At 41.8% G+C, this 21,170-nt stretch overlaps 1 protein-coding gene across 1 annotated transcript in view; it reads left to right on the forward strand.

Annotated features, from left to right (window-relative positions):
- Positions 1 to 19,714, forward strand: part of PTH2R (parathyroid hormone 2 receptor) — a 121,439-nt gene extending 101,725 nt beyond the window's left edge. The window contains exons 9-13 of the mRNA XM_032765055.1: positions 3,494 to 3,560; positions 11,365 to 11,459; positions 17,336 to 17,474; positions 18,423 to 18,464; positions 19,069 to 19,714. Coding sequence (XP_032620946.1) covers positions 3,494 to 3,560; positions 11,365 to 11,459; positions 17,336 to 17,474; positions 18,423 to 18,464; positions 19,069 to 19,464 — 739 coding nt within the window. The 3' untranslated portion in view covers positions 19,465 to 19,714. The remainder of the gene's footprint in view (positions 1 to 3,493; positions 3,561 to 11,364; positions 11,460 to 17,335; positions 17,475 to 18,422; positions 18,465 to 19,068) is intronic.
- The last annotated feature ends 1,456 nt before the right edge of the window (positions 19,715 to 21,170 follow it).

Raw genomic sequence — 21,170 nt, forward strand, 5'->3', positions numbered from 1 at the left:
CATGGCGGCGCCACTCTAGGGGGCGACCTGCCGGCCCGCTGGAGTTGCTAGGGTAAAAGTCTTCCGACGAACGTGCACGCGCGGCGCGTACACCTACTGGAATGGATATGAGCAATGCATCTCGAAGAACAACAGTTACAAAGGTGAGTAACCGTGTTTTTGATGGATCCAAACTGATTGAATGATTGATTTTGTAATTGTTGGCTGACAAACATTTTCAAGATTTTGACTTTTCATTCTGAGTCAGGGTGGGAAAAAAAATCTCAAAAGTTTTCCTAGGATGAGAAAAACATTTATCACTCAGCTCTAGTTAGCAGTACAATAATATATATTTCTTTCCCCTCATGTAGTATAGCTTAGTGTAACACAGTATACCTACTCAACCTAAATGTACGGAAAATTAAAACTATTGCCACCTATCACTGTGGCTTGTGTGCGCATTCTCTCTACCTCTGTCCATCTGTCAGAAAGGAGAAAATCACCCTCAAAATTCAAACTAAAAATAAGGTGCACATTTTTAACAGTGAGAGTAATTAGCCATTGGAACAATTTAAGGATGAGGTTGATTCTCCATCACTTGAAGTCATTAAATCAAGACTGGAGCTCAGATCCTCAAAGGTATTTAGGCACCTAACTCCCATTGATTTAAAAGGGAATTAGGTTCTTAACTACTTTTTAGGAGCTGGGCCCACATGTACTTCTAAAAGATGTACTGTACTTTAAATGGAATGTGTGGGCTTGATGCAGAACTCACTGGGTGAAATTCTCTGAGCTGTGTAATGCAGGAAGTCAGACTAGATCATAATGGTCCTTTCTGGGCTTTAAATCTGTGTATCGATCGGTTTTTATCTATTTATTTATTTATTTTTACAGATTGTCTAAATTCAAACAGCTTTTGCTTACTTTGTAAAATAAACATACTTTCTCGGTGGAGTGAGTGGCCAGAAGAAATCAAGTACAATATCTTATTAATAAAAAAAAAGCAGTGCTGTTTGTCTGTTACACACCATATATTCTTGCCTGATTTCTTGCCATTCATGGGTATTCCATAAATTTGCCGTCATAAGATAACCTATTCTGCAACATGATTCATTGCCAGATTGACAGCCCCAGAGACTGAAAGGCCTTTATCAAACTGGTGTGATTAGGGCTCTTGTCATGTCACCATGATTAAACTCTGAGCTGAGGGAGCCCCTCCTACCCCCCACCCTGATGGGTGAGTCAATTCTTGCCCTCGCTGCTGAGTCTTCCAGTAAAGATGTCAATTGCTTGGGTGGTTTTTGTGATATGGGCATCTGCTAACTTGAAATTGGCTGGAGACCATCAACTGACTTCACAGAGGTCATTCAACAGCACTCAAAAGGAACCAGCTTCCAGTAGCTGTCGCTCATCTTGTTCAGTCAGTGACTTCAGTCTCTAGGGCTATCTGTCTGGCTCCTTTCAATAGAGCTACCTTCCAAACCGAAAGAAGCAAATTATTAAAGACTATAAAGTAGTCCACATAAGTTGTGTAGGCACAGGCATTTAGAAGGAATGCTACTGATGTTTAAACCCCCACTATGAGCAGCAAATAGCCTCCAGCCAGTTCCCGCTCTTCTGGCTTTTTTTGAATTGAAAATCCCATCGTTTTTAAATATCTATTTTAGCAAGCGGATCACCGACATGTGGGCTGAACAGCAGGTGATGTAAATCAGCATTATTCCATGGAAGTCAGTGGTTCAACACAGCTTGATGCTAGTTGAAGCTCTGCTCTAAGGGCAAGGCCCCTGCGTAAGGAGTGGGGAGACCTGCGTTCAAGTTCCCGCTTTGCCATTGGCATTCTGTGCGACTGTGGAACAGTCAGTTAGTCTCTTTGTGCTTCATTTCCCCATCCAGCAAATGTAGATAATAGCACTTCCCTGCCTCAGTGGGCTGTTGTGAGGATAAATGCATTAGATTGTGATGTGCTTCGATGTGACAGCCATGGGCACTGGACAATGCAATTACAGATGGGGTGGCGCTCTGGTGAAAATTCAAAGGCGTTTCAGCTGTGCTAGCCACTATCAATTAAGTCAGTTATTCCAGCTGAAAAATAGCCATGCAGACATCACAAATGATGTATTTTGGGTGTGTTTGCTTAGCATTTGACCCTTTATGTGCAAAGTAGCTTCATACTAAAACGTTGCTTATTGTACAGGGGCTGAAACCATGTACAGCATGCCAATCAGTTGATATTCTTTCATGTATCTGTGTGGGTATGATATTGCAGACATTATTTTGTCAACAACAGGAAGAAAATAAGTCCTTTAGAGAGCAGAAGGCACTGTTGACAAGCCTGACGGGCTAAGAGTCTCATATAGAGTAAGATAGAAAATGATTGTGATGGTCAGACAATACATACGCCCATTCAGCAGAAAGTGAGCTCATAAAATAGCCCTAAAACAAGGCCTGATGTTGCTTAAGACTTGCCACTCCAGGCCCATCACTACTTGTAAATGGATACACCCATGCTTGGCAAGTCATATGCATGATTTACTAACCACGGGCTAGATTGTGACCCCCTAACTCAGCCTGGTGGGCACTTAGTCATACCGGGGCCCCATTGATGTCAATGGGCCAATGGGTGTGTGTAAGCATTCCCCAGCGGGAAAAAAAGTTCACAACTTATCCCTAAACTGACATTTTAGTCCTGTAAAACCATGGTATCTGCATTTAGCAAGTAGTGGCATGGCCTCTATCATTAACATGATTGCAGCTACAGCTGACCCAACTGTAGCATTTGTGGTAAAGTACGTACATTGCTCTAGAGTAGCTAAACAGCTATAATGCCTACGTTTATATAAAGAAAGCATGCAGCAGGAGGTAAAGGATCGCATCATTTTGGCTTATGTTTTTGTAGAGACAAACTCTGATTCCCTGTACCCTCATCATTAGTCATCAAAGCCCTGCATGTTTGTCTAATATGGCCATCTAGGTTGTATCGGTAAGTCTTGTTTTCGCCTCCACTCTCTGTCACTGATCTATCAGCCAAGCACATTTTTTGGCATCAGTCTGAAGCTTGAACTTATGGCTGACATGCTTTTCCTGCTTAAAAACCACATCTCCAGTCAGCGTTCATGAAAGATGCTATCATGACAGCATTAGCGAATGTCCCCTTCTGTGCAACCACTACTGTCTCAACTGTGCCCTGGTGGGATCAACTGTTGAGCAGAGCTTTCAATCTCCTTGTCCTTTCACTCTGCGATTGCCAGCAATTAGTCCAAGTGCTGGGGTGATTGTTTTGATGGTGATGATGTGGCCGGTTTTGTTGGTCTTTTCATAGACTGATAACCTAGCGCTGACTGTTCCTTTTGGCTGACCGAAAATGACGGCTCATTCTTCTACATGCTTCCAAAATGAGCATGACTCATTCTAGCCAATGGGGAAAAAATAAAACTTAAAAACCCCCCACAAACCTTTGATTGATTGTTGCTATTGTCATTAGTTTAACTCTAGGTATTTGTTGATATCACAGATGCTGGGAGCTCAGTGCCGGCGCTATCAAATGGATTTACCAAGCACCAATATTAGCAGCCATCGGGGTAGGTTTTATACATGCAATGTAGAGTAAATGGTTTATTGGTCATCTGATTATTTTTGAAAAAAAACTCTGTGGCTTTGCTGTAAAAGATACAGGTTCTGAAGTGAGAGTGGGGCGGGGGAGGGTGGCTTGAGGAGCAGGTTACCTTAGGCTCTAAACTAACCCGGGGGATCTATCAGAAAAAGTGACTCAAGAAATGAAGTTGATCAAGGTGAAGCTTTCCCTAGCAACGGATAAATGATGAGTCAGAGGTTAGACTCCGTTCAGATAAACACTCTAAATTTTGGATCCTTTTCCTAATTATTGAACTCTCTTTAGTCTACAAAATTGGCTGGAACTTGCCCACAAACAGATGTTCTGATGGAATTTCCAGTGCTTCCTGTCCAGGCCAGGAATAACATAAGAATTGCCTTTGTGTCAGGATTTAATCACTTCCTTTATTGGTCCCATCCAGAAGTGTAGCAAAGGGTGACAATGAAAAACAATTTAAAAATAAAGTTAATCCAACATTTTGTTTTTGAACCTCAAGGGGAAAGTTTAGGATAATAGTTCTAAAGGCTTATTTTTTTTTAGTTCCAGACTGAGAACACTTTGTTTATGATAGCAGATAAAGATGGTCTTATTCAATGGTAGGCTAAGGGTTACCTTTTCAAAATCACTTAAGTCCCATTTTCAAAAGCAACGTCGGTACTTGGGAGAGTTAGTGGAAAGCTGGGGTATAAATCTACAACACACTAGTCTGTTGCGCTCAAAGGAGCTTTTGGTGTGCGGTAGCAAGGTCCACAGACAGTTAGCGCATGCTGAGCTTGTGCACTGTAGTTTCGCACCCCAGTTTGCCACACCCTAGCTCTCAGTGTTGACAAGCCATATTTCCCCATGGAAAGATCAGTAGAACTTAGGTGCCTAAGTGCCCAAGCCACTTTTGAAAATGGGACTTAGGTGCTTTCCAAAATGTTACCCTGAATCATTGTGTGTGAAAGGTGAAAAGGAAGATTCACATGCACACAGCCCTTCATGCATGTGAATATTTGCACACCTGCCCTACGGGGAGAGGGTACTCTTAGAAATCAAAGCCTACCACCTAATATTGTAGTGAAAGAAACTCCAGAATGCAGCCGTGTTATCAAAGATCTACAGTAAGTGGCTGCTTTTATTCACCACACTAAAATTAATCTGTCGTACACCATTTCCTCATCCTTTGCTACAGTTTTGCAACCAAGGGAGGAGAGAGATGGGTCATTGGTGGTACCTCCCTATTCAGTGGGTACACGTCTTCCTTGCCTTGCCACACTCTCTGATCTGACACTGCACCCCTAATCCCGGCCCTGCATGAAGGGAAAGCCTGGGGTGGGGGAGAAGGGCAGGGAAAGAGCTGGAGAGCAAGCCTGAGCCTGCCTCACACTCACCTGGCAGCGGCAGCTTCTGTCCTGCTTTATTGAGCCACCCCACTGCTGCGACCTGGTGCACAGGGCTGCAGTACCATTCGTGATGACCAGCTGGGCCATATTTGAGTAAGTGGCTTTGTGACATGCACACGACTCTGTGTACCATGTTGTGGTGCCTGAAGCAGGGACCTAGACCCAGCCCTGTGTGTCAGGAGCCAACCCTGCCTTGTGAGTGCAGGGCAGGCTCCTTTTCCAGCCCCGTTTGAAAAGGGGGCACATGTACATCTGAAGGCTGCTGGGGAGGAGTGGTCCCTTCTCCCCCCCCAAAAATGAGCTTTTCTCTCTTAAATGTTGATACCTCTCATAATAAACAGAAAAGTGGGTTCTAGTGTCGCAGGCAAGAGGCTTTTTGTTTAAGATAAATAAATCCTCTGGATTTTTGTTATAAATTGGCTATTATTTTAGGCAATGACAACTCGTCCTTCACTAACTTACCGACATAATACCATACTACAGCAGCAACTGTCAACACGTGCGGTGCAGGCAATAGCTTGACAGAAAAGCAGGAAAGGGAGGAAAGCCTTAATGGGCAGCATTGATGTTTCATAACCGATATTGGAAATGAAAGATTCTCGTTGTAGTTTCAATTCCAGTGCCCATTTTCTTGTCCTGAATTTTAGCTCTTTAACATTTCGTGTTAAAGGGAATGTCTGAAAAGCACAGCCTGGGGCAAGGAAGATAGGAAAGTTATGTGTGGCTCCAGGGGCCCAATCATGCTGCTCTTCCATGTGTGAAACCCTCATTAAAACTACCGCGAGCTTGGTGTGAAGGTAGAGTCTTCAGAAGGGATAGTGCTAATGGGGCCACACTTTTGCTTTTGGAATTGTAGCGCTTGTATCCACAATGGCCCAGGTCAGTGGCAGCATTGCCCATTGTGCTGTATTGTGCACCAGTCTTTGTGACCGTAACTGCGCACGCAAATAATAAACATAACACTAATACAGCAGCTGGACCTGCCAACTTTCATGCATTTCATGTGATTAATCTCATGTCCATAGTTATATAAAATCAACACGTCACAAATATCATTCATGCGCTGTATATGGCCCAATTTTTGACACACACATGAAAATAATCACTTGAACAATTTATTCAAATACGGAAGTAAAAAGACTATCATTTACCAATGCATAGGGAAAACAAGCCTCCATTATCCTACTAATTAATCTGGCCCATAAAATAAATATTATATTTATACAGAATGCGTCTGTACACTCCCCTGACATAACTTAAAATACATACAAAATTATTCCAAAAAAGAGCAGTAATGCAATCCAGCATAACCCACCATCAGCAATCCCAGCATAGTAAAAACATAAATACCTTTTCCCCACCAATAATTCACTAAAGATTACTAGTATCAGAGGGTAGCCACGTTAGTCTGGATCTGTAAAAGCAGCAAAGAGTCCTGTGGCACCTTGTAGACTAACAGACGTATTGAGCTTTCGTGGGTGAATACCCACTTCGTCGGATGCATAAAGATTACTACTGATCCTCACGGCATGCTGCAAAGTTAGAGTGGGTTGGACAATTTGTGGTGAGGGAGAGACATGGGGGAGGGCAGTGTCAAAAATAGCTTTTTAGGAAATTGGAAACCATCATGACATTTTTTTATTCTCAAATGGTCCTGGTCTTTTGAACAACCGTAGAAAACAAAACCGTGGGGGGGTTATTTAAGTTTTTGAGATTTGAGTTATCATTCTTCCTGTTAGCAACATGGGAAAGGGGGGGGAGGGGAAATGGGAGAAAGGAAAAATAAAAAAAAATTAAAAAGCCCAAACGAAAAATGTTCTATAAAAATGTTAAAGAAAAAATTTGGAATGACCCAATCATTGTTCCTTTTCTACACCAGCAGAACAAAGAACACCGTGATATTTTCATGATCGCTTTTTGCTCATCTCAGCTGATCAGATTTGGTCTGGTTTGAACCGTTGAGTTGGGGTTGAATTCCAAAGCCACGAGGCCAGAGAACACTCAGCCAATAGCCCCTTCTTATTTATACCAGCGTAGCTTTAACTTCAGCACCTCTGCTGAGCTCATCTATATACTGTGCAGAGCTTGATGTGACACCTTAAAAACACATGAAAACTGGATTTTTTTAAAGGGCTGGTGCATACTGAATTTTCATTGCGCATCAACCTAACCTGTCAAAGATGCTTCTGTAACCAGGACACGCGTCCTTACCCAGTTAATTTTGTTTGCTTCAGCAGAAGCAAAAAAAAAAAAAAAATCTTTGGAGAGCGTTTTCTTCTTCTGTTATGTTTACATTTACATCCTCCATTTCGAGACACACTTATTTCTGCTGCCTCATCCTCATAAAAATTCACTATTAATGGCTGCAGCACTGCAGCTATAGCCAGAATCTCTTATCTTAAGAGAGGTATTGCAATAAATGATCAAATTTGTCCAGACATTAAAATCTACTTTTCAGAATCACCTGTGATTTAAAGCTTTTAGATGGCTCATTGAAATGTGCTTGAGTCTAGGTACTAGAGACGGCCCCTCGTTATTAGCCACTTCTGCACTTGACACCAAGTTTTTTTACTGTTATCAAAATGACACTTTGGTGGGTTTCCAGAGCTATGCCTTTTACTGGGCTCAAAACAGATTTGTAGTAAACTCAGTGTTATGACAGGTTGGTACAGGAGATCTTGCTTCCAAGCCAGCTTGCTTCCCAAATGAGAATGAGCATGGCAGTTTCAACTTGATTGTCAGCATCACAAAACTGTAGGATTGAGAACCCAGGATAGTGAAAGAGGTTTGAAAGGTGAGGACTAGATGCATTGAGAGAATGTCTGGGGAATTCATAGGTTATCGGGGTTGGAAGGGACCTCAGGAGGTCATTTAGTCCAACCCCCTGTCAAAGCAGGACCAATCCCCAGACAGGTTTTTTTTTTTTGTTTGTTTGTTTTTACCCCAGTTCCCTAAGGGGCCCCCTCAAGGATTGCACTCACAACCCTGGGTTTAGCAGGCCAATGCTCAAACCACTGAGCTATCCCTCCCCCTGTAGGGTATGTGCTGGTTCTGCATTTAGCAAGCTACTATCTCTCATGCCAAAATAGCAGTGAAAATGTGGCGACACAGACCTCACTTCCTACTCAGGATTCCAGGCAGCTTGTACAGCCCATGAAAGGGTCGGTGCTGCCACATCTTCACTGCTGTTTTTAGATCCACTAGCTAGATTAAAGCTAGCACAGGTATGCTTACCTGCGCTGCAATTCCCCTTCAATGGTAGTGTAGACACACTCTCAGTATTTATACAGTACCTAGATCAATGGGGTGATAATCTCAACTGGGGCCACTAAGCACTGCTATGATACATAGAAATAATATTACTGGTGCCCCATCCTATTACAGAACAAATTTTTATTATCAAACACACGGGTCAGGTCTCTAGAATAGAACACGGGGCTTCTTTTCAAGCCCAAGAGTAACAGTTTACACTGCTGTTTGCTCTCTGAGTACGACGCAGACATTAGATCTGATGAATTGGTTTGTTTTCAAATGAGCCTGGAAATATTGCAGGAAAGCCAAGTAAACAAAGCAGCACAACAGCTGAGTGAGAGAAATGAAAACAAAGAGAGAGGAAGCAGATTTTTTTTAAAGGCACACACCCAAGAAACCAAAAAGAGTAACATCTAAACTGACAAAGTCACCTTTTTCCTATTTCTTTTAGTGAGGCTTGTGGGGCTGTTTGTGGGCTAATTTACATAGGTGTAAAAGAGGAGTGACTCCATTAAAGTCAATGGAGCCTGATTCGTGTTTACACTACGGCCCCTCTTCATCTCTTTACATCTGAAGTGGATGTAAATTCTCCTTTACACCGATGTAATAGTATAAAAGAGGCTTAATTGTAAAGGAGCTTCATGCCCAGTGACATACAGCAGCACAGAACTTGTGTAAATGAGATTGGAATCAGGTCAATTAGTCACAGATTTTTTAAAGGCCAGAAGGGATCATTGTGATAATTTACTCTGACCACCTGCAATCACAGGCCATAGAAGGTCAAAGAATTAATTCCTGCTTCACGTCCAATAGCTCTGCTTGCACTATCTGCTAGAAAAAACGTGAAAGCTTGATTTAAAAAAATTCTATTGCTGGAGGTTGTGTCGCATCCCTTGGTATCTTTATGAGCACTGGAGCGAGAGCCCTCTGCATACTGTTCTGTATACTATTTAGAATTGCTGTAGAAATAAGGAATTGCCAGAAAGTAGTGGGATAGGTGCTCTTTTTCAGCATACTCCACTTCACTGCAGTATTTGGAGTATAATCAATACATTCTTTTGGTCTCAGTTGGGATCTTTCACTGTGTTTCAAGGTGAAAGAGACAGTAATGTACATAATGGAAGTTACCAAGCTTAACACAGGGGGCGCTTCCTTTCTTCAAGTCCTGTTCCTACAGCCTCAGTAATATATGAATGAACTGTCTGTGTTCATGTATTATGCTGTCCAGTTCTTAACCTGATTCTTCTCTCATGCCACTGGTCTTGCTCCATTATTTTCAATGGAATTACTTCTGATTTAAACTGCAGGAGAATCAGGCTCAGGCCCTGTGTGAATTAATGTCCTAAACTTAGCCTCTGAAGGACCTACAGGAACAAGGAATTCCAAAGCCTTTCACCAAGACCAGCTTACCTCCCAGATGTTCTGCCCTTATTTCAGAGGTCAGAGCGGCAACAAAGGCCTAGTTCAAAGCCACTGAAGTGAATGGGAAAATGCTTCCATTGACTAGCTGGGCTTTGGGGAGAAAGGGTCTGACAGTGAGCTCAGATTTGAAAGTTTCCTGACAAATTTCTGTTTGATTCATGTGGATAAAAGTTCTCCATAAGGGACCCCAGGGCTTTTTCTTTCACTGCAGGTGTTTCCACTGGCAATATGCTGTTGTGACCGAGTGGGATTCCAATTAGTGATACAAAGGACCCATTATACTCTCAATTTCATCCCTTTGGCAGCATATTGTATGATCCCCTGGCAGCGTACACACTAGAGTTTCAAGCGACACTATGACCATTTGATTGTTTGTTCACAATCAACAGCCAGTTCTGTGGGAGGGTTTAGCTGATGCGATAATAGGCACATGGAATAGAAAATTCTTTCTAGGCCTAATAAAGGCAGCAGGTGTAGTCAGGATTTCAAAATTACACCACAGAAGTCTTGCCAAAGCTGCGCCTGAAATGGGTGGTTTGCAGATGAAAGCCCTGCATGTTCATAATACTGGTGGTATGTACGAGGGAAACAGTGTGAAATAAACTGTGACAACAGGGCTACCTGTGATGCATAGAAAAATTTCACTGGTGTGAACCCTAGAGCTTACTATGTCCTGTGCTCAAGCAATGCCAAAAAAAAAATCTCTGGCAATTCAGCGGGACCTGTTTTAAGGTGCAGTATCTCCCAAACCTCCTGGGCTGGAAAGAAATGCCATATAGCTTTGGGTAGCTGGGATTCGTCCAATTTCATCAGTGCTGCTACTGCCAACTCCAGTAAACCTGGCCAGATTGAGGACATCAGCCCTTAAAAAAAAAACAAAAAAACATTATACCGATCTGGCTTTTGTGTCTCTCAGATCCTGATGTGGTTTGACCTGCTTCTAGGTTAAGTACAGCTGCAGTTAGGCCCAGAGTCACTGAACTGGCGGAATTGTGCTCAGTACAAGTGCACAGGGAGGTGATGGCCTAAGGTGGTATTAAGCCATCGTTGTAACTCCCTGATCATGTGGTCAATGGGCATTGGTTGTAGTCCTCAGCATGACTTAAACATGGTGCCTATAGCCCCCAAAAGGCCCTCACGGCCACGGTCCCTTTTGCTAGGCTATTCCTCCTACACTAAACCCAAGAAGGGTTGACATAGGAGTGTCTATGTCATCTCTCTGCCACTCAAGGATTCCTCCTTCCTCCCACCCAGATAGCCAGTCCACTTTGCACCTCTGGAGTAGCCTCCAGCCCAATGAACCTGGCTCTAAAGCTTTTAGTAATGGAAAACATGGGATCCCATCATTAACACCTCACTAATATCTATCTTTCATGGCTTAGCCCATGTCAGAACTGGAGTGGTTTCATTTGGCACGGTTGACTTGAATGGAGCTGAAAATCTGACCCATCCATGATAACCAAGTGATATGTCTCGCAACTAGCCAGGGCTAGGAACTTCAGAACCAGTAACTTTTCCAAGCAATATCCTGGACCAGTGATCAGAAATATATCATTTTATCCTTGCTGAAGTTTTCCTATGTGGCAAAATGTTCTTCATTGTTTTCGTGCCTATGCTACTGATGACATTCTTTTCAACCTCCAAAAATTTGCACAGCTGCCTGCAAGATAGTTAACTGTTTGTGTCCCTGTAATACCTCTCTGTATTTTGCAGCTGAACTTCATTCTGTTCCTGAATACCGTACGGGTTCTGGCAACCAAAATTTGGGAGACAAATGCTGTTGGGTATGACACAAGGAAACAATACAGGTAAATTCCTGGACTGGATTTTGTTTAACAGCATGTTCAAGATTTTTCTGGTTAAAAGGGATGCTTTAAACAGTATGAATCACCTACAAGTCTCAATAAAAGGTGAAGCAGCCTTTGACACCTAGCTTCTGAGAAGTTTTGGAGTTGATGGATTGTTTTGCTACATTCATCTGAAATATTCTGGTTTTGTAAACTCATCTTCCAGACTGTGTAGGCATGCAAATTAATCTTTCATGTGGGCATTTCTGAAAAATATTCATTCATTTATTCTAGGGCTGTCAAGCGATTAATTGCACTGTTAAACAATAATAGAATACCATTTATTTAAATATTTTTGGATGTTTTCCACGTTTTCAAATACATTGATTTCAATTACAACACAGAGTACAATGTGTACAGTGCTCACTTTTTAGTTCTTTTCTATTACAAATATTTGCACTGTAAAAAACAAAAGAAATAGTATATTTCAATTCACCTAATACAAGGCTTGTAGTGCAATCTCTTAATAATGAAAGTTGAACTTACAAATGTTGAGTTATTTACAAAAAATAACTGCATTCAAAAATAAAACAATGTAAAACTTTAAAACCTACAAGTCCACTCAGTCCTACTTCAGCCAATCACTCAGACAAACAAATTTGGTTACAATTTACAGGAGATAATGCTGCCTGCATCTTGTTTACAATGTCACCTGAAAGTGAGAAACAGGCATCCACATGGTACTGTTGTAATCGGCTGTGACAGGTTGGTTCACTGGGATCCCTTTTGGGACTGTCACCTGACGTGCTGGAATTACCTCTGAGCCCATTTTCCCTGCCAGCTTGGTACTCCAGAACCCTGCCTTGTTGAGCCAGACATGCTAGTCTGCTGCAACACAGAACCAGGTCTGGTCCACACCCCCAAAGCTGCAGACTTTAACTGCTCAGAAAGTCACCTATCTCCAGCACCCTGACACCTAGCTCCCAATGGGATCCAAACCTCAAATAAATCCGTTTTACTCTGTATAAAGCTCATACAGGGTAAACTCATAAATTATCCACCCTCTATAACACCGATAGAGAGATATGCACAGCTCTTTGCTCCTCTAGGTATTAATCACTTACTCTGGGTTTACTAATAAACAAAAGTGATTTTATTAAGTATAAAACATAGGATTATTCTGAGTAATAACAGACAGAGCAAAGTAAGTCACCAAGCAAAATAAAGCAAAAACACACAAGTCTAAGCCTAATATGTTAGGAAACTGATTACAAGTAAAATCTCACCCTCAGAGATGTTCCAATAAGCTTCTTTCACAGGCTAGATTCCTTCCTAGTCTGAGCCCAATCCTTTCCCCTGGTACAGTCATTGTTAGTTCCAGCAGACATCTTAGGTGGAAAGCAGGTGTGTTGTCATGACTGGCTGCCCCCTTTGTTCTGTTCCATCCCCTTTTATAGCTTTGGCACCAGGCTGGAATCTTGTCTCTCTGGGTCCTCACCCCTCCTCCTAAAAGGAAAAGCACCAGGTTTAAGATGGATTCCAGTATCATGTGATATGTTCACATGTCCTGTGAGACCCCAGCCTCCATTCTTCCAGGGCTGGCCTGTACATGCAGGAAGGTTTGCAGGTAAATAAACCATCTACAACCAATTGTCCTAGTCAGTGGGAGCCATCAAGATTCTAAACCACCATTAATGGCCCACACTTTGCATAATTACAATAGGACCATAGAGTTATACTTCATCTTTCTAGCTTCAGATACAAGAATGATACATGCATACAAATAGGAGGAATATATTCAGTAGATCATAAGCTGCGTAATGATAACTTACAAGAGATCTTTTGCATAAGGCATATTCCAGTTACATCATATTCATACTCATAAGTGCATTTCCATAAAACATTGTGAAGTGCAACGTCACACCAGCATCGCAAGATATTTATGTGTCAGATGCGCTAAAGATGCGCTTCAACCACCATTCCAGGAGACATGCATTCATGCTTATGACAGATTCTGCTTGATAACAATCCAAAGCAGAGCAGACCAACGCATATTCATTTTCATCATCTGAGTCAGATGCCACTAGCAGAAGGTTGATTTTCTTTTTTGGTGGCTGGAGTTCTGTAGTTTCCACATCAGAGTGTTCCTCTTTTAAGTTATATGAAAGCATTATCCACACCTCATCCCTCTCCGATTTTGGAAGGTACTTCTGATTCTTAAACCTTAGGTCGAGAGCTGTGTCTATTCTTAGAAATCTCAGATTGGTACCTTCTTTGTGTTTTGTCGAATCTGCTGTGAAAGTGTTCTTAAAACAAACATGTGCAGGGTCATCATCCAAGACTGCTATAACATGAAATATATGACAGAATGTAGATAAAACAGAGCAGGAGTCATACAGTTCTCCGCCAAGGAGTTCAGTCACAAATTTAATTAACACATTATTTTTTTAACAAGCATCATCAGCATGGAAGCATGTCTCTGGAATGGTGGCCGAAGCATGAATGTTTAACATATCTGGCATGTAAATATCTTGCAATGCTGGCTACAAAAGTGCCATGCGAACACCTGTCCTCACTTTCAGGTGACATTGTAAATAAAAAGCAGTCAGCAGTATCTTTTAATGTAAACAAACTTGTTTGTCTGAGCAGCTGTCTGTAGTAGGACTGAGTGGACTTGTAGGCTGTAAAGTTTTACGTTGTTTTCTTTTTGACTGCAGTTATGTAACAAAAAAAATCTACATTTGCAAGTTACACTTTAAGGATAGAGAGATTGCACTACAAGACTTGTATGAAGTGAATAGAAAAATACTATTTCTTTTGTTTATCATTTTTACAGTGCAAATATTTGTAATAAAAAATAATATAAAGTGAGCACTGTACACTTTGTATTCTGTGTTGTAATAGAAATCAATATATTTGAAAATGTAGAAAAACATCCAAAAATATTTAATACGTGTCAATTGGTATTCTATTTTAACAGTGCGATTAATCGTGATTAATTTTTTTAATTGCAGTAAATTGTTTTGAGTTAATCACGAGTTAACTGCGATTAATCAACAGTACTAATTTATTCATTAATCTAGATCTATCCAGCAGATGCTACAACTCTAGCACACCTAACCATAATGAAATATAATTTAAAATCACACACACACAAATGCTTACAGAACTCTTATAGAGGTGTACTCTCAAAAATCCCCTCTTACCCTTATAACTACCATCACCACTTGGGATCCAAGTCAACCCATTGATCTACCAAACTCCTGAGAAAACAGGTGGGTATTGCAGGGTAACAACTCTGAGATTGGTGAATCAAGGGGAGGGAGTGCATTCCAAACTGAGCACCCAATATGGAGAATGTCCTGCGAGCAGATGTCTACCTTTAACTCAAGCACAGTCAAGCATCTCTTCAAGGTGCAAGGTGGTGTCTCACTTAACCAGTTCCCAAACCAATGAAGGACTGTCACGCTGTTTGGAGTGGTTCACAACCGTGAGTGCCAATCTCAGGGCAGATGGTCAAAAATTAGATTTCACCAACCTGGTAACAAATGTGAACTCCCGAAGCACGATACCAGTCTTACCATGGAGTCACAGACAGTCCCCTTGGGCATTCCACTCTATCTTGCCAGATAAGCTGGACTCCGTGATAGTTGGTTGCCACATAAACCAAAGATCACAAAAGATTCATGTTGTTTCCAGTCCCAAGAGACCAGATCTCACACCAAAGACAATGCTTGTAGCCAGTCCTGTAATAAACTAACTTAGGATTTGTTAACTAAGAAAAGGAATGAGAGAATTATTTACAGATAAAGCAGGCAAGTATATATATTCCAATGAGTTACAGTCTGTGGTTCCAAAAGATGATAGAGTTGTAGTAATCTGTCAGCCCTGAATGTCTTATAGGGCTAACCTAGGTTGACCCTAGGGATCTCTGCTTCTGCTTCATGGCTCCTGAAAAAGTCCAAACAGAAAAATAAATGCAAAATTTTTCTTGTTCTCTACCTTTATTTCCTTCTTCCAGAATTCAAGCTGCTGGGATGAGCCCTTTTGCACATAACCTCTTCATGAGTGTGCGGGAGGAATTAACAATGTCTTTGTATTGTGGTATCCACAATGGCCCATTGAGTTTTGATAGCCTTCTCAATGAGCAGGAGACAATCCCTTTCAATCAGGTTGACAGTTTCAGGGCAAACATTTTGTACAGTTATACAGCAAAAACTAAAATACTACCTTATAGCATGTGATAAAAATATTACAAGTGAGATTAGTGCATGCAGCAACTTACAAGCATGTCATAAAGTCTAAACACTAAGCACATTGTTATCTGCCTAGTGTCCATCTTCACCATACTAACACCCAGGTGAAACAGACCGGTTTCCAGCAATGAATTTGTCAGTGCTCAGCTGAGTCCTAAAGCCTTGGCAAGAGCTGGCACCTGGCCTGTCAGTATCACAAGAACATTTTAATTATAACCAATAATATAATTAAAGCTCCAGCTGGAACAAACAGGCAGTCAGTTCAGACTCTGGTGTAATGTATTCTCTCCATGATGCTCTGCTTAACAAGTAGTTGGCCAAATACTGCACTAGCTTCAGTTTCCAGTTGGTCGCTGTGTGTAGAATCCTGTAGAGTGAATTAGAATAGAGTATTCCAAAGGCCTGCTCTACACTGTGGGGGAGGGGGTCGATGTAAGATACGCAACTTCAGCTACGGGAATAGCGTAGCTAAATTTGACGTATCCTATTTCAACTTACCTCCCATCCTCATGGTGTGAGATAGATGGTTGCGGCTCCCCCATCAACTCCGCTACCGCCACTCGCCATGGTGGAGTTCTGGAGTTGACGGGAGTGCATTCGGGGATCGATATATCGCGTCTAGATGAGACGTGATATATCAATCCCCGATAAATTGATCACTACCCGCCGATCCAGCAGGTAGTCTAGAAGTACCCTAAGGTTACAAAAGTGTAGATGAATGTGCAAAGGCCTGCATCAGAAAAGAAAGATTACATCTTCCTTCTCACTGCCTGCCAATGGGAAAAACACTCATGGCTGTCACAGTTACTCGAGCAGCCAGCTAGGTAGTGGCACACTGAAGTTGCAAAGCTGTATTGAAAGGGCGGTCCTAACGAGGGGAGCACCTCCACCATTTTCTGGAAGCGTTTGAAACTGATCCCTGCTGGTACACCCTGGGGTGCAAAAGGAGAGAGGGCGGGGTGAGGTGGTTGTGCTCCCAGCCTCCATCACACTGAGCAGTGGAGCCAGCCAGCCATGCAAGGGATATAGCAGTAGGTACACTTCCATTGGACCTTTTGGAGCTGCAGTTCTTCACAGTTCCCTCACTGAGGTGTTGCAGCTACAAGCCACACCCTATTGAAGAGTTTTTGCTACAAGCCACAGTAGAGCCCTTAATTTGTAGTGTTTTCTTGGAAATGCCCATTTCCTTTTAACTGAACCCACTCTAGGCACACAAGCTTGTTGGCATTTCACACAAGAAAAAAGAGCTTTTGCTTTTTCAAGAGGAAGTGTAAAAGCTCTCACGGCTCTAATGTAATAGAAAAGTATTTGTGTACAACAGAAAACGCTAATTCAGGTAGTAAGTACCTGCTGAGGGAGTAACGGCTGCAGTACAAATCACCCTTGTTGGGGTATGTTTTGGGGACAGAATCAAGTGGGACTTGATGTTTTATGCTGGATTGAGGAAATGTAATTGTCCCATATTGCCACTGGGACTTCTTTTATGCTGGAAAATGATTAGCTAAAAACAAAATAGGAAGTCATTACTCTGTAGGAGGTTGAAAAGACAACAAATCTATGTTAGATGCAATCTTAATGAGTCTACATGATCTCCTCACTGCAATCCACTCTCATTCATGTATTTTTGTAACTCTTTTACAGGAAGCTAGCGAAGTCCACCTTGGTTCTTATTCTGGTCTTCGGGGTGCATTATATTGTCTTTGTGTGCCTACCGCACACGTTCACCGGGCTGGGATGGCAGATCCGAATGCACTGTGAACTTTTCTTCAACTCTTTCCAGGTGCGAGATATATTATCTGGTTTGTTCTCTGTCCTTCTCATCCCTTACCCTTCTCTCTGGTTCTCTGCTGATCTCTGACACTATGTAACAGTGTAATTCTGACACCAAAGGCAAATCACATTTTTACGGAGCTCTGACAGGGTTGGTCATTGCATTCCTAAACCTAGTAGCAGTTGGGAGCTCTGGGGGTTCATTCCACACTAGAGAAAATACAACAGTACTCCTGCTCCTCTGTGTGCTATTTACTACAGGAAGGATTGTGATGACTGTATCGTGAGTGTGTTTTCTCTGGTGGCGTATTATTAGCTTTTGTGATAAAATAGATGTCTTTTTGTTTCCTAGTTAGGAAAGTTCTGCTTCAGGGACAAAGATCCGAGTTTAGTTTACTTTTCTATAATATGGATTCAATTACTGTGCCAACTAGATGCAAATAACCACAAGATTATGTAGACTCAAGAAATAACAGAGAAAACAGACATTGCAGACATGAATCTGAAGATATTAGAGAGCAGAGCTAATTGGTTGGAAATTCTCCACTGGAATAATTTTCCAATAGAAAATGCTATTTTCATCTCACAAAACATTTCACATTTTTTTACTTTTCATTCTGATTTGGGACCAATTTTTTTTTCCCCAAAAAAATGTGAAATATTTCATGGGAAGGGATTTCCATTTTCCAGCCGGTTGTACTAGAGAGGGTATCTGTCTTCCAGCTCCTCATCTTGTTTCTCCAGAGATTGTGATAACAACAGATAAAACTCTGCTGGGTGTAGCTAAAATAACATGGAAACAGGAATGAACTTGGAAGACTTTGAGAAATGATAAACTTCGTTAATATGTTTAACATGAGTTAGATCTGCTAAATTTTAGCTGTAAGGAGACTTACATTTGACATGGTTCTTCACATGACAATTATCCCTTAATGATTTCTGCTTTCTTATCCTTCAGGGTTTTTTCGTCTCTGTCATCTATTGTTACTGCAACGGAGAGGTAAGTTTAAAGCACAGATCGGATGAGGCTCCTAACCTAAATTACTGAGTGACAGAAAGGGAGGTTTTCTACAGAATATAATAAGAGGGTGGTTGCAAGTTAGCTGTTTGTGCTACAGCTGCTGATCAACTCTTAAAGGGATAAGGTCACGCAGTTGGGTCCCTAAATTGTTATGAATTATAAAATAAACAAAATGGAAACAATTTTTGTCTGGATTTGAACAGGCCCTTGTATTATTTGCATCATGATAGGAAACTGACTTCAGCAACCCCTTACACTAATGGTCCCTTCTGGTTTTATAATCTGAATCTATGATTACAAAAAGACAGCTCCTGGAGAAAGGAACTGTACAACTTGAAAAAGTGAATTAGAATCTGGCTGATAGTTGATGACATTTGTTTGGGCATTTGGGATTTTTCTTAAGGGTTAATACGTGATTTTTAACCTGATTTTACACAGCTGGAGGAGCTTCATACCATGTGAATTTTCAAGATTGTGCTTTAAGGGGAAGATGATAAAGGGCTTACTTTAGCTCTTGACTCCTTCCCCTTACAATTTATGTCTTAGATCTGTTGTTGATCGATTTTGTTTGTCCCTCTGTTAGGTTCAGACTGAGATCAAGAAGACTTGGACTAGATGGAACCTGGCTATTGACTGGAAAAGGACGACTCCATGCGGCAATTACAGATATGGCTCCGTCCTCACCAACATGACCCACAGCACCAGCAGCCAGTCTCAGATGGTGACAAGCTCCCGCATGGTTCTGATTTCCAGCAAAGTCTGCAGAAATGCCAGTAGGCAAAATGAGGCGCACATGAATTTGCCTGGGTATGTTAGGAGCAGCTCTGAACAGGACTGTGTGCACCACTGGGTTCACGAGGAGGCCAATGAAGATGAAGAGAAGCAGGTGGATGATATATCACTCAAGGAGTCACTTAGACCGCAGGGTAGTAGCACAGACCCTGAGGGGAACAGGGTAGAAATGGAGGAGGCTCTGTGAAGAGTCATGGACATCCATGGGCATGTCCAGTCTAAAACAGGTTGAATCCTCTCATGATGCCAACAGCTACTAGTATCCATATACTGCCTTGAGCCAATCTCAGTGAAGATCTTGGTCAATGATGAAGCTTAATTTACAAGGACTCCAGACCTACATAATGCGGCTGACTACGCAAAATGATTTCTATGCCACAAATGTCAAAGGCACAAAAAAAGTGAATTTTTAGCACTTACACTTCCTGCATTACACTTAAAACTCTGTACAGCAGACATATCTTAGATGTTTTCTGCACATGCTCTTCTGAAGGCATGTGAAAGGTGACTCCTCTGTTTGTACACCTGAAAGGGAAAGAGGAATGGATATCAGAAGGTTTACAGTATATGCATTTGAATGGATTCTCTGGACTCCAAAATGTCTTCTCTGTGAATCACAGGACTGGGAAAAACTTTAAAAGGGTTTTCATCCAGTACCTTGTGAACTTTGATCTCAGCGCGGAATGTTTCAAATAATTGTTTTTAAACAGAGATGCTGCTTAGGTTTGATTATTCATACTATTGCTTTAGCTTGTTTTATGGAAACATCCAAACCAAAACCTCATGTAGTACGTGACCTAAATTCTCTAACGAGACAGCCCCTGCTGCATGCACTGAGTTCTGCAATAATTTGGGAATTAAGTGGCAATACTAACTGAATATGAAATCATTTGAAAACCTTCCGGGTAAGTGAAATAATTCTAAAAAGAGCACCAGAAAATTTAAATATAATTAATGCCCTGTAGTGGAGGAATGTCTCCTGCTCTATGTTGACCCCTGAAAGACTTTGATGTTGGACAGTGAATGGGTTTGTGCCCACTGAATCTCCATTAAACATCAGAAGAAGCCGTGATTGGGTAAATACATGCCTGAGCTACTTCAGCCAGCTTTAGTATTGTGTCAAAAGCACCTTGATTAAACACATCAAGGTCTTTGCCAGATACTTACTTCCTGTTGGCCAACTTTGGTCCAAAGATCCTTGCGCTGTGATCTAATTCTTCCACTGGCACACAATCCCACTCCATTCTTCCATAGATTTCCAAGTAGTGGAGTTCCTCTCCAGGGGGGATTGGATGCATAAGATGGCAGCTGCCTACACCACATCTCTCCATGGCCTCTCTAAGCATACCCCTCTGGCATGCTTCTGCTATCCAGGCATTTTTTCATTGCTTCAGCTCAAATGGTGGACATGGTATAACATTATCTGATAGAATAGCTAAGGAGCTCCTGCATGCCTCACCATGATGGCCCAGGTAGAGGGAACTCAGCAGAGAACCCTTAAATGGACATGCAATGGCTCTCATTGTGGTGGGACAGTGCTGCAGTCCGTGCCTCAGTCTCAACTCTTAGAAAGATTTCACTCTTGCTCTGCTCTGTCATAACAAGGGCAACAGTGAAGGGGAAAGCCCAGAAAATGCACTGAATTCCTCCCTTGTGGGAAAAATGCACACCACGGCTCAGGGGTGAAGATGGCAGCAAAAGGGCCATTTTTGTAGGTGCTACTGTGTAAGCTGAACCCCTTGGGGAGGGGAGGAAGGTGCAGTATGCAGCCATTTGCATCCCCACATATTTCATCATCGGTATTGAGAATTACCAGAGGGTGCTGTAAAACATTGAAATGTTTTTTAAATGACTGAACTTGGAGGAAAGGGGTGAAAATAGTTTTAAAATGTC

Source organism: Chelonoidis abingdonii, chromosome 10 (genome assembly GCF_003597395.2).
Source record: "Chelonoidis abingdonii isolate Lonesome George chromosome 10, CheloAbing_2.0, whole genome shotgun sequence".
NCBI classification, from domain to species: Eukaryota; Metazoa; Chordata; order Testudines; family Testudinidae; genus Chelonoidis; species Chelonoidis abingdonii.